This window comes from Gossypium hirsutum, chromosome A02 (genome assembly GCF_007990345.1).
Source record: "Gossypium hirsutum isolate 1008001.06 chromosome A02, Gossypium_hirsutum_v2.1, whole genome shotgun sequence".
Lineage (NCBI taxonomy): Eukaryota > Viridiplantae > Streptophyta > Magnoliopsida > Malvales > Malvaceae > Gossypium > Gossypium hirsutum.
In genome coordinates, this window is record NC_053425.1 from 59,408,679 (window position 1) to 59,423,580 (window position 14,902).

The 14,902-nt window shown below is 33.8% G+C and overlaps 1 protein-coding gene across 1 annotated transcript; it reads right to left on the reverse strand.

Annotated features, from left to right (window-relative positions):
- Positions 1-6,584: 6,584 nt before the first annotated feature.
- LOC121203210 (pleiotropic drug resistance protein 1-like) lies at positions 6,585-13,893 on the reverse strand. The gene is given in 25 exon segments (XM_016886788.2): positions 6,585-7,094; positions 7,187-7,441; positions 7,549-7,720; positions 7,808-8,035; positions 8,425-8,558; positions 8,641-8,724; positions 8,814-9,104; positions 9,186-9,268; positions 9,271-9,517; positions 9,742-9,893; positions 9,976-10,083; positions 10,160-10,316; positions 10,421-10,524; positions 10,631-10,791; positions 10,881-11,197; positions 11,290-11,571; positions 11,666-11,967; positions 12,071-12,161; positions 12,267-12,320; positions 12,416-12,492; positions 12,598-12,757; positions 12,850-12,934; positions 13,022-13,110; positions 13,200-13,320; positions 13,421-13,893. Coding segments are annotated over 25 exon segments (4,335 nt in total). The 5' UTR covers positions 13,744-13,893; the 3' UTR covers positions 6,585-6,836.
- Between the last annotated feature and the right edge of the window lie 1,009 nt (positions 13,894-14,902).

The following is a 14,902-nucleotide window of genomic DNA, read 5'->3' on the forward strand; positions in this document are numbered from 1 at the left end:
AGACACATAATACACTATGACTATCACATTTTGTAATCCTACCCTATTCCTAAGGTTAAAACGGGATTCAGCTTGTCGATTCGTCGTTGAACTCATTCGTAGGATTATACTCATTCACAAATCAAGCATACAATTCACGCAATATTAAAGCAATAAATACAAATCATATTAAAGCTTATTTTTAAACATACGACTTACCTCCGGTAAAAAATGGCTAACTGTTCAATTTAGTCCACCAACTTTATTCTTTCCCCGATCTAGGTTAGAAACCTCGGTCTTTCTTGATCTATAATACCACATTTAACTTATTCAATCATACATTATTCAATTTAATCCCAAAACACCTCTATGGCAAAAATTACATTTTCCCCTAATTTTCAACTTTTTACATTTTATTCCCTAGGCTCATAAAATGATTTTTCATTCAATTTCAGCACACCCAAGCCTAGCCGAACTATTTCTTACTCATAACAGCCCACATTTTTCATTTTTTCATTTTATAACTTTTAATTTTTACATGTCTTTTAACATTTATCAAAAATCATTGTATTTGTTTATTACACCAAACATAATTTCTACCTTAGACATCAATATATACAAATTTTCACTTTTTGACTTTGTTTTTCTTTCAAATAGTTCCAACAATCACAAAAAATAAAATCATTAAAACGGGGCAAGAATGGACTTACAATCGAGCTTGAAAGTGGCCAAACCCTACCTATGGAGAACCTGTGAATTTCGACCATGGGGACTAATTTGAGAAGATGACATCTTTTTATTTGTTTATTTTGTCTTTATTTACGAAATGACAAAATTCCCTTAATGCCTAACTTCAAAATTTTTAACCCATCCATGTCCATTTTTGTCCAACTTAAAGTATAATGATCTAATTACCATTTAAGGATCTCCAATTTAAAAATTTCATTTCAATTAGACACTCTAGCATCTAGAAATACATTTTGCACCTATTGCAATTTAGTCCTATTAGTCAAATTAGACAACTATCAATAAAATTTCTTGACAAAATTTTCACACAATCATTCAGTCATATGGTAGACCTTAAAAAATAATAAAATTAACATTTTAATTCGAATTATGGTGCCAAAACCACTGTTCTAACTTGACCCTAAAATGAGTTGTTACAAAAAGGGAGGTAGCAATCAAAAGGGAAAACAACTAGAACAATCCGGTGAAGCTGATGTTTGTAAAAGACTACAGGATGGTGAACTTCTAGTTGCTTCTACTAACAATTCTAAAGTGAGTGAGGAGTAGATTCTCGATTCTGTTGTACCGTCCATATAAGTGCCAATTGAGATTGTTTACAACATATGAAATGTACCCAAAGGTGTTACTTTTATGGGAAATAATGTTTCATGTAAAACCGCGGATGTTGGCACAATCAATATAAGATATTCGATGGAGTCATTAGAACACTTAGTTGCGTTCAACATGTATATGAATTGAAGATGAATTTATTTTGTTAAGTACTCTTGATTCAAAAGGGTACAAGTATACAACTGAAAGTGGGGTTCTAAAGATTGCAAGGGTTCCCTCATTGTGATGAAAGGATAGAGAAAGACTGCAAAATTATATGTTTGCAACGTTCAACTATATTGGTGATGCAGTAGTCCTTCCTATTCCTTGTTAGATGATAATGTTACTAGACTTTGGCATTGTGTCTAGAGCATATGAGTGAAAACGTCATAATAAAATTGAGCAAAAGAGGACTTCTTGATGGACAAAGTTTTAACAAACTTAAGTTCTGTGAGCACTACATTTGGGGGAGCAAAAGAGAGTTCGATTCACTAGAGAAATCCATAACATGAAGGGAACACTGGATTATATTCATTCTAATTTTGGGGACCATTTAGAGTACCTTCAAGGGGTGGTGCTGATTATATGCTGATGATTATTGATGACTTTTCTAGAAAAGTTTGGGCATCCTTCCTGAAGCAAAAAAGTGATGGTTTTCCGCGTTTAAAGCTTGGAAAACTATGATCGAGAAGTTGACAGGAAACAGATAAAACACCTTCGCATAGACAATGGCTTAGAGTTTGTTTGATGAGTTTAATGAAATGTGAAAATTAGAATGGGTCATAAGAAACCTAACAATTCATCATAATCCACAGCAAAATATGGTTGCAGAATGGATGAATAGAAATAGCGTTGCAGAATGGATGAATAGAACAATCATTGAAAAGGTTCGATGTATGTGTCAAATGCTTGTTTACCGAAGTCATTTTGGGCTGAAGCGATCTTTATTGCATGTTTTTTGATTAACCTATTTCCATCTGTAGTCATTGAGAAAAAGACTCCACAAGAGGTATGGTTTGGTAATCTTGCTGATTATTCTGATTATAAAATTTTTGAGTGTCTTGCGTACTCTCATGTTGATAACAGGAAATTGGAACCTAGATCCATTAAAAATATATTTCTGGTTATATGCTAACGTTAAAGGGCATAAGTTATAGTGTTCTGAAATAGAAAGTTTTGATTAATAGATATGTCATTTTTTATGAAACTACTATGCTATCTAACTTATTTCTTAAAAATCTTCCAATAAATACAGTAAAAGCAAACGGAGTTTTAGATTTATCAAGATCTACAACAGATTCAACTCCTCAAGTTAGTGCAGAAGCTCAAAATAGATTTGTTTATTCACCATAATATTCTATTGCCAAAAACAGGCCTAGAAGAGAGATTAGACCTCCAAAGAGGTACGCCAAGGCTATTCTAGTGACTTGTGCTTTAAACATTGCTGAAGATATAGATGCAAATCAAGAGCCATCTACTCCGACGTAGTTAGCTGTGAAGATTTGGAAAAGTGGATGTTTTCTATGCAAGAAGAGATGAAATAGCCCTATAAGAATAAAACATGGGATCTAGTGAAGCTTCCTTAAGTTAAAAGGGTTGTTCATTGTAAATGGGTGTTCAAGAGGAAAGAAGGACTCTAAGAGTTGAAGAACCCAGATACAAATCAAGAATTGTTGTAAAAGGTTACAGTCAAATTCCAAGTGTAGACTTCACAGACGTGTTTTCTCCAATTGTGAAGCATTGTTTGATTCAAGCCTTGCGTGGTATGGTGGCCATATATGATTTGGAGCTTGATCAGTTAGATGTAAAAACATTGTTCTTGCATAGAGAACTTGAGGAAGATATTTACATGTAACAAGCAGAGGCTTTTTTAACCCCAGAAAAGGAGGACTATATTTGCTTATTGAAAATACCCCTTTATGGCCTGAAATAGTCACCAAGGCAATGGCACAAGAGGTTTGATTCATTTATGATTACCCATGATTTCAAAAGAAACAGTTTTAATAGTTGTGTTTATTCTAAGAAAAATAGTGATAGTTCATTTGTATATCTTCTCTTTTATGTTGATGACATGTTGATAGCAGCCAAAGATAAAGAAGAGATAAGAAAGGTAAAAGGCCAACTATTTATGAATTTGAGATAAAAGATTTGGGAGTAGCAAAGAAGATACTAGGGATGAAGATTCTTAGAGATAGAAAAACATGTAAATTGTACCTAAGTCAGAAAGGGTACATTGAGAAAGTTCTTTGCAAATTCAATATGCAAAGTGCCAAGCCTGATAGTACTCCATTAGCAGCCCACTTCAGACTTTCATTGACTTTACCTCTACAATTAGATGATGACATTGACTACATGTCACGTGTTCCATATTCTAGTGTAGTAGGATCTCTCATGTATTCTATGGTTTTCTCACTCTGGATTTATCATATGCAGTCAGTGTAGTTAGTAGATACATGGAAAATCCCTGTGAAGAACACTAGAAAGTAGTTTAGTGGATTTTGAGATACTTATGAGGTACTACTAATGTTTGGTTACAATTTTGAAGAATTAGAGATGGAGTCATTGGGTATGTTGATGCAGATTTTACTGAAGAACTTGATAGAAGAAGATTCTCACTGAGTATGTCTTTACAATTGGAGGTTGTGTAATTAGTTAGAAAGCCACTTTGCAAACTACAGTCTCTTTGTTTGCCACTAAAGCTAAGTACATGAAGATTATTGAGGCTTGTAAAGAAGCTATTTGGTTAAAGGAACTCTTTGGTGAACTCAATAAAAACCTTCAAATTAGTACAGTATTTTGTGATAGTTAGAGTGTCATCTTCCTTACTGAGGATCAAATGTTTCATGAGAGAACAAAGCACATTGATGTTTGGTAACATTTTATGCGAGATATTATTGCTTGTGGTGATATTGCTATGAGCAAAGTTAGTACTTATGATAATCCTGCAATATGATGACTAAGTCACTTTCTATAACCAAGTTTGAGAATTGCTTAGACTTGGTTGGTGTTCATTATTGAAGATTAACCCTTAAGGGGTTTCATAAAAGAGGTGGAGAACTTGTTCGTTGAGAATTCGTGTCAATGTGGGGATTGTTAGAGTTGTGTGACCCAAAATCTTGTTAAAAAAAGTGGCAAGATAGGGGGATCTGTGGGGGCAAAAGGCTGAGTGAATCCGTATAAAAGTATACTTCTTGTATTTTATATTGATTTGAATAAGGTCTTTCAACCTTACTGCATTGCTTCTATTAGACTTTGATTAGATAAGGTTTTTAAACCTATAAATAGACATAGTCGTCTCTCCTCTTGTATCATTTGAATTTAATAGTTGGTGAATTTTCTTCTCATCTGCTCGTGGTTTTTTTTCTGGAAAAGGTTTCCACGTAAATCTGTGTGTTCTTTTTTTTTCTCTTTCTTTGCGATTCATGGTCATTATCGACGTTTGATTTTAACATTTAATGCTTAATCAACTTTTCTTAGTTATAATTATTATTGGTTGGTTATTGATGCAAATTGATCTTAGCATTAATGATTAATTGCTTAATTATTTTTTAAGTTTCTTGAGTTAATGGAAATGTGCTAAGGGGTAGTTGTGGTTACTTGATGATACACTTCCTACGTTGTGAATATTTTGTTCAACAAATTGCCAAAATGGGATGTTGTTGAAATATGGAATTGACAAATTGAGTGCTAAGGGAGTTTCCAGTCCCTGGCCACTAAATTGTGTTGAGACAATTTTCATATTTAAAGTGTTGGCAATTTATTAAATGATATTTATGAGTTGTGCTGAGTATTTGGATGATATATAACCCATCAATAGAGATCATATCGCATTGGGGATATATTTTGGAGATTATATCGAATCAGATCATCCAAGTCAGTCTATAGGATCACGGATATTAGATTAGATTGGAACTTTGATTGATTAGCTGCCAATAGTCCATATTTACATTACTTGTTATTAGTACATTGTATTAAGCTTATCTTGTTATTGTCTTAATAGGATTGTGATAGATCTTCTATGTTAGTAAGTCTTGAATATAATTTATTTAATTGAGGGACTTTATAAGTTTTTTTACTGGGAGAATTAAGCACTTAATCGGTTCTTGTGAGGAATATTGTTGTATGAGTGCATCTTGATAGTAAAACCTTAGTGTTGTGGTTTTATTTGTTGAATTCACAATGGGTGAATTTAATGGTGAGAGTATCGAGTTTTCAAGGTATAAAAGTGAGGAAAATTGTCATGAGGTGTGATAGGTTAGAATCATTTGTTGTAATTGTTGAAGAGAGTATATATTTCTCACTGAGCTAGGCTTCGCAAATGTAGAAAACTGGATTGGGTAAACAAATCTTGTGTTTTCTATTTGTTTATTGTTTTTCTATTTTAATGATAGAGTGCTCACTCCCTTGTCATTCCTTCATTGTGATAGTTTATTGCTTAGCAATTGTTTGGCTAATAATAATTAATATAATTTTTTTAAAACAATTAAGATGATAAATGAGGAAATGACGAGTTTATAGTTTTTCAACCAAATGGGCTTTTGCAAAAATGGAAAGTTAAATTTTTGGCTTTGTTGTTTGGTTTAAAAAACCATTTTAAAAAGTTTGTGTGAAGGGAAAAGTTGATGATATACATATGGGTGAGCAAAATTCGATTTGATTCGAAAAAATCGAAAAAAATTTGAATTTTGAGTTAATTGAATCGAATTATTTGAGTCAACTCTAATAAGTGATTCGAGTTTTAAATTCAAGTTGGGTTGAATTATATAATTCAAATAACTCAAATAATTCAAATAATAGATTGATGTAAATACCCCTTTGGTCCTTGTTAATTCTGAAAATGAGCAAATTGATCTCTATCAACAAAATTACAAAAAAATTCAAATTAATTTTTAAAATTCAAAATATTTATAAAAATTCTAAAATTTATATTTTAAAAATATATATAAAAAATTTTAAAAAAATTCTAAAGAATATACAAATAAAGTTGAAAATTTAAAATTTTTTAAGAAAATGATTTTGGGACCAAAATAATAAACTTTAACAATATTTTTATTTGATATTTTTATTTTTTTAATTTAACTCGAATAATTTCACTTAATTCAACTCAACTTGAATTTTATTTCTCAACTCGATTCGAAAAAATTTCAAATCGAATTATTATGATAAAAATATGATTCGTCAACCCGAAATTTTTTAACTCGATTTGATCGAACTCTCACCTCTAGATATTGTGGTAAAAAAAGTTATATAAAAGTATTTTATAAATGTGTTAATACGATTTCTTTTACTGTCAAACTTTACATGGAAGTTGTAGATACAAATATGGGAAATATATAACGTACTTAAATGGAAGATGATAGACTAATTGGCAAAAGAAGTAGAATACCTATTCAATACAGAGAGCAAAGTGAACAAAACTCCTCACTGATCATGTTTATCTTTCTTCTTCCCTGAGAAGCTGAACATTATGCATCTTAAATGAGGAAAACTTATTTGAATCTGCAATTGAGAAAATGGTAGCCTCATCTCTTCTGGAAGTTAAATGCTTTGATTGAGAATGCAAAGATGAATCCGAAGAGCACACATATACCAACTACTACAATTGCAACGACTCCCACGAATTCCTCCCTGAAATCGAAATAGTTTCTTACGAAATGTTGCACCGTTTCACCGGACTCAAAATTTTCCTGTACGTCACCATACTGTGAAGCAATTAGTCCATACAAGCTCCAAGAAATAGGGCAAACCCAATAATACCATCTCCACCACACAGGAATTCTCTGCCATGGGAACAAAAAGATTGAATACATTAGATGTGTTCTCAGTCTTTTCTTGCATTAACAAAGTGTGCAAAAAGGGTTACTAGACGTACCGTTCGGGGGATGATGAATCCGGAGAAAAGATTCCAAAGTGCAAAAAAGGCAGATGAAATTATGCCAGCAATATTGTGGTCGGGAGTGACAGCCACAGTCATCATCCCATAGAAGGTGAAGTATAAGAAGGTGAAATACATAAAGAAGAGATACCAGAAGAACTTGTGGGAAGCCCATTCAAATCCGATCATCGCATACACTATAATTCCATAAATGACAGTCTGAACCAAAATGTATGGCAGCTCAATCACAACCTGGAAAATAAATGGTAACCATCAGCCTAAACTTCACTAGGCAATGTTTGATGTTTAATAACATAAGATCGCTGCAGAAAGTTCCAATTCTGGAACTGCAATATTACCTGTCCAAATGCATATGGTAGTGCTGAATACATCCCAGCGGCTCTTTCTCGATAAAAGACCGTTCTTTCAACTGCCACGACGGGTTGAACCGATGCAGCATTTTGAAATCCTATAAAGAGAACGGCAGCATACATAGAACCCATTGAGTTGAAAACGTCCTGTCGCCTTGTTCTGCAATTACAACCATTTCAATCCATTGAGAGATTAAAAACACGGAATCACATTGCTTGCACTATTTTGCATTAAATAGTTACATACCTTTTGGAGCCTAGATCCCAGAATATTGTCCCAAACATTAGAGCTATAAAAGTTGTGAATAAAAATCTCACTGCAGTGTATGGTGGGTTTCGCCAGTAAGACCAATACTGCTTCCATAAGCAAGCAATACATTGAGTGAGCAACGATTGTGAATATCTAGTCTGGAAGTATAAATCCTTGGAACCAGGTGCAGGGTTGCTTAGTTCCTTCACCAATGCCTTGTTCCTCCTGTACCATTTATTTACAGTGTCAATTAATTCCTTTTATTTTTTTGTAACTTGTAAATAAAATAAAATAAAAAGCAATGATGAGTTTTAACAATTAATACATAATTCAGTAAGCTTCTTTTAAATAAGAGATTGAAAATTTAAGCCTAAACTATTGTGTAGCCTGGATAACTTATATTGACCTCGGTTAAGGGGGTAACACTAGTTGGAGTATCTAGCTTTGCATTAATGTGTTCAGTGTATAAGTAATGATGAGAATTATGGTATGGTAGTTTGCACATTCCAAATCAGTTAACTTTTCTCCTAAAATAATCCAAAATCATAAACCACTTGCGGCGCTTTGACTTGATTTTAAATTTAAACCATATAACATGAATTTCTGGATCCTACCTATATAGCTCAGAGTTCTTGTATATGTTGGTAAAGTTGACACCAATTGCTTCTTCTTGTGGTGCTGAAGTAACCTCCAACATCCATGTTGCTGGATTGTAACCATCTTTTATCTTTGGGATTCCATTTATTTCCTTCAACAAGCGAAAACTTAGGACTTTAGCACCAAACATAAAAAGAATTCCACTAATTTTATCATGCATTCATGAGACTAACCTCAAAATACTTTATTAAATGACAAGAATGGCGGCCTAGTGGACCCACATATATTTCTTCACCTCCTCTTTTCAACAGAAGCAGCTGTATTTTTTGTGTCCATTAAGTACTTGTGTTAGATTCAAAAAAGGCAAGAAAGATAAATGCCAACCAAAACTCCCAACGGTTCTCACCTCATCGAAAGCATCAAATATATCGATGCTTGGTTGGTGGATGGTACACACCACAGTTCGTCCTGTATCGACAGTGTTCCTTACTGTTCTCATTACTATAGCTGCTGCCCTGGCATCAAGACCAGATGTAGGCTCATCCATGAATATTATGGATGGGTTGGCAACAAGTTCAACTGCAATTGTTAGCCTCTTGCGTTGCTCAGTTGAAAGACCATTCACCCCTGGCAATCCTACAAGTGCGTCCCTTAATGAACTTAGCTCCACAAGCTCCATAACTTCCTCAATGAACATCTGCAACACAACAATTTGATTTAAAAATATTTCTTACATGCCTTAAACAAAAGATGTAACAAGTAATTAACAGCTGCATACCATCCTGGTTTCAGAATTGACCTCCGGGGGTAGTCTAAGCCATGCAGAGAAAACCAAGGACTCGTAGACTGTAACATGGGGGAATGGATGTCTGTTTGCTCACAGTACCCGGATATACGAGCAAATGTTTCCTGCTTCTTCGGATACCCTGAAATTTTGATCGTTCCCTCGACATAACCACCGGTTTTCCTTCCTGCCAACACATCCATTAGAGTGGTCTTGCCAGCACCACTAACACCCATCAGAGCTGTTAGGACTCCGGGTCTGAAAGCTCCACTCACTCCCTTCAAAAGTTCCAACCGCTCCTCTGAAATACCTTGAGCTTTCATTTCCTGGAAACAATGAAAATTTTTAGCATATAAAGTTCAGTTATCATATTTTACCAAGTATTATTAATGTTTTATACGACAAAGATCCAACTTTTGCACTGTATTGTTTTTTCATGCATGGACATCCAATAAAGCTAACCAATTTCTACACAAAAATTGATTGAAGTTTTAACTACTTGCTTTTGTATTCTATTTTCTAGTTTTGAACCTGATAAAATTCAAGATACCTGTGGCATATCTACAGCATATTTGATTTCATCAAAGCTCATCGAAAGGGGTTCAAAAGGAAGAACCATCCCCCTCTTCCTCTTTTGATTAGCTTCATTGACACTAGTAACTTTCCAAGACAACGATCTCGATGATGCACCTGTTCTTCTCTCTGCATTAATTTTTTGCATTGATCATGTTATAGCACATGGGAATATAAAGCTCACTAATGTTTAATTTAAGTACCGACTCACCAGAAGAATCTCTTCCCCTTGATGATAGCTCAATATTCCCTCCAGTCTTGCTAGCAATTCTCTCAGCTAAGGTTTCTTTAGATATTACTGCTTGAGGCTTCCCAAATGCTGAATCAAATTAGAGAAACTATTAAAAAGATGAGATTCATATGGAGGACTGGAAAATCTAATTACAGAAACTTACGGTCCAAATACTTTAACGCCAATGTGAAAAGGAAATTGAATAGGAAACAGTATCCAATCAAAGCCCCCACTCCAATCCAATACCAATGCGGTTCAGGGAAAATTCCACGAGATTTCATGACCAAAACTCCTAATGGTTCAGTAGAGTTAGGAGGAACCTACAATGCAAATATATGTTTCAGTTTCAGTAATATCTTCTGATCAAAGGAACATTGCCCATTTATCATGGTTTAATTTCAAATAGGCAGGAAACGTGGCTCACGTGTCTCCAGCTCTTCCCCAGGAATTCATTCACAGTTATGGCATTTTGTGCATACATCAATGGTGAAATCCAGTAACCCCATTTCCACCATTTCTTGACATCATCTGAAGCATCAGAAAGCGAAAATCACAACTAAAACTCAATTTTACATCATTAAGACAAATAATGATAACTATCATAACTCATAACCCAATGTATTAATGGATTTACCTCGAGTTAAGATGAATCCTCCCATGACAAGAACTGTAAGTAAAGCAAATGACCCACAAGTGTTTGCAACAATTATATTTCTTCCTAATCCTCCCATTAATCGGAACAGTCCTGATGCCATCTGGCTAAGACATAGGAGTACTAGGTAATTTTTGAAAAAGCTGCCAATTAGAGCTTTAATAAATTAGATGGGTGACACACAAAATATAGGCCATAACTGATATGGTGTTAGCTAGTTTAAGTTTCTCACCTCCCAACATCAGGGTCAAAGCCAATGACATAATAACTCATGAAAACCCAGACGGTAACTTCTAAGATGCTGATTGGGGTCTTAAGGATCAATGCAGGTAAAGAATATGCCCATGAAGGATAGAAAAGAAGGTCCCTTTGCTTGTAGAAGACAGGGAGTTTCAAGATGGTCATTGCAAGCTCCGCGAATCCATTGAACATTATCATAATGAGAATAAAGAACAAAGCTCCCATGAAAATTCCACCATCTGTTATTGTATCTCGGTGCATCTCTGTCCTTATAAAAATTGTCATTGTTATGACTCCAATGAAAATAAGCTGAAAATTTCACCAACAGTGCAACAAACAGTTAAGACTTAGAAATGTTTTAAGTCATAGTTTTTAAAACATGCAAATTTTCCTTAGCTCACTTGAATCATTTTGAACACATATACGAATAAATTCCTCTTCATTAGAAGATATTCCCTGGAAACACAAGCTTTTAACAGTTCCTTCTTTGAAACACCGTACTTGTCTTTGGTTAAAGCAGCTGGATGGCTTTTGGACTTGTCAAATGGAACTGCAAGATCATCGCCTAGCTTTTGTCCAATGTGAAAAGACTGAAATGCTTCAGCTAATTCCTTGACAGAGATGAAACTGTAAGGCTCGTCTTTACGTGCCCAATATTGCTCTTGATCTTTCCTTGATGTCACCTGTTGCACCCATCAACCATTACTTATTGTGAAAAGTTAAAAACATATATTCAAACAGTATCTGCATGTTTAAATGTAATAATTAAACCATTACTTCTTGTAAAAAGTCAGCAACTCCTTTTCTTTCTGGACATTGAAACCCCATGTATTCGAAAAACTCGAGTACATTTTCCCGGGGACCTTGATACACAACATCGCCATCTGAAAGCAGGATTATGTCATCAAACAGATCGTATGTCTCCGGAGCCGGCTGAAGCAGAGAGATCAGAGCTGTTCCATTGAGGATGTGGATGGACTGTCTTAATGAATTCACAATATGAAACGTTGTTGAAGTATCCAAACCAGTAGATATCTCATCCATGAAAAGTGCCCTTGCTGGTCCAACCAGCATCTCTCCTATAAAATTTTAGTGGGATGAAATGATTAAAACCATGATCCCATTACTCTAAAATTCTGAAAATCAATAGACATTTTTGTCAAGTAATTGTCTCAGATTTACCTGTAGTGACTCGCTTCTTTTGTCCACCAGAGATACCTCGTCTCATTTCATCTCCCACAAAGGTATCTGCACAAACTTCCAGTCCCAATATCTGCAAATTTCCAACATTAGATATTTCTTAATAGATACTGAAAAGAGTCTTTGTCTGTTTTGTATTTTGTTCTTTGTCTCCATAACTTTGGACTTAGATTGGTACCTTGAGAATATAATCTGTAACTACATTTGCCTCTTGTCCCTCTAATGCAGCGGCCTGCAAATTTAACAGTAACAGCAAAAAACACATGTTACAAAATTAAAATGAGCCACATACAAAGTAAACTGAAAAAATAGCATCAATCTTTTTACCTTCATATAGATATCAATATCAGGATCAGGCTTGATATTTGCTTCTTTCTCTCTACGAGACAATTCCTTCAACATCTCTGCCAATTCCCAAGAGGCAAAAAAAAAAAGAATATTTATATATGGAAAACCAAACTTATCTGGTTAAATTGCAGGTCAAAGTTGAAGAAAAATATTGTTTTTACCATAACGAGGTCCAACACCTTGACATCTTGCTGAAAAAGCTAATGTTTCTCTGACCGTCATTTCTCCTATATGAACATCATATTGACTTATGTAAGCTGATGTCCTCTGCGGCACGAATTCTTCCATTCCATGTCCATTATAAGTTACTCTGCCTGCAAACTGAGATTTTCATATGTGCCACCCCACGTCAGATCACAATGCCAAACAACTGAAAATGGGAACTGGAAGTACAGTGAAACTAAATTCCATACTTTCAAATCTTTTCCCAGCTTTCCAGCCAATGACAATAGTAAGGTTGTCTTGCCCGAGCTTGGAGGCCCTAACAGCAATGTCATTCTGAACAAGTTTGATCCAAACCAGTGTTGTCAACGTTTCAAGAGATTATGATTCTGATGCAGAAATACTAGTCTTCTTAGTTCTTACCTTCGAGGTCTGATAATTCCACTGATATCATTAAGGATTGGTAATGGCTTCTTTCTATTGGGAAGAATGTGAAGGTAACTCAATAATCCCTTCAAACAAAAAACAGGATGGGAAAAAGTTGGCGCTGTCTGTTCGATTAAAAGATGCAAGTTTTATTATTATTAAACAAGAAGAGTACCTCTAGAATATTTGCAGAAAAGTTGAATATGGTAGGCAGCGCTCTACTTCCCACATAAGCTTCTGCTTCAACATTCAGATGCTCAAACCGGACTTCAATTGTTGGCATATCAAGTCCAACTCTGTAGTTTGAGTTTCACAATCCGTTGGGAACAAAAACCAACAATTCGGATCAACTTGAACGCATCAAACAATCATAAAAAGAAAATGGAAAAGACTTACCTATCAATGCGTTCTTTAAGCTTCAACAAGAACCTCTCATTATCATCTTCTGCAATTCTTACTAGCCTTTCCAGCAGATTCCTTCTCTCAATGAATCCAAGGTTTTCTATGTCGATCTCCCTTGATTGACCTTCACCTTCTGTGAATATCCCTCTCCTTACACGCAAATATGTAGGCAGTTTCTCGATGGCAGCCCATTTCAGGTCTTCTTCATCATCTTCTTCACGAGCAGACATGGAGAAAGCTTCCATGGCGTTGTTCCTCCAAATGCTTGAACTTCCAATACGTGCACTGCCGACTCTAAATGCCTCACCATTCTCCATTTCTTTTCTTCTTCTTTTTTTTTTTTTCTTTTCCTTTTGGACAATGCCACCCAATGGAATAGTAGATGTTCAATATATAATCCGAAACCAAGGATCCCAAAGAAATTTCTTTGTTGCTTTCATACAAAGAAAATTAATTCATGAATTTTAGAGCTGGGATAGCAGCTCACTGTAAGATATATGTGTATCTTTCTTGATTTGGGTGGCTATATATACATAATATATTCAAGTCAATGGACAGAGAAAATAAATAATCGCCTTTGTGTCCTTTTTATTTTTTTTGAAACATATTTAAATTCAGTTCTGCTTAATTCACAGATCTCTAAATTCATTTATTACGTTCACTTTAGAACTTGTTTCCGATTTTCTCTCTTTTTTTTTCCTTTTTTTTATTTTTTTTATCAACGAACTTGTATAATTATAGATATTTGACTTCTTTAAATATTTAAATTATTTTTTATAAATAAAAATATAAAATAAATTAGTTTTTTCTACCGATACATAAATTAATTGCATGTATTTGTTTAAATTGTATTATGTTTATCTAATTAAATTTTAATATAAAATTTGATAAATACAATGATTGAAAAAGTGTAAAAAGAATCTAATAAGAACTTTATAATTAAAATAAATAAATAAATGTTGCCAATGTTTCATGTCAACAGTCGTTTACTTAAAATTTTATTGGTTGTATTATGACAAATATAAATTAAAAAAAAAGAGAGTTAAATTTAAAATAAGCTGTAATTAATTTAAAGTACCTACCAAAGTGCATAAATAAAAAATTTAAACCTCGTGTTTCTAAACTTACATTCCTTGATAAATTATATATTTTAAAATATGTTGTATTTTATAACATTTTTTTGGTAAATTATATAAATAATCATTCAATTATTAGTAAATTTTTAATTAAATTATTTGACTTTAAAAAATTACAAAATAATCATCTGAATTATTAGAAAAAAAATTGTGTCCATTCCAATTAAATCAATAATAGAATGGTGATATAACTGTTAAATAAATTTTAAAAATAAACCAAAGTTACACATAATTTCTATGTAATTTAGGGAAAAATAAATTTCAAAATTATTAAAATACAAAACTCAACGTTTTTTTTTCCTTTAAAAGCCTAAAAAGTAAAACCCCTCTCATATAAGTT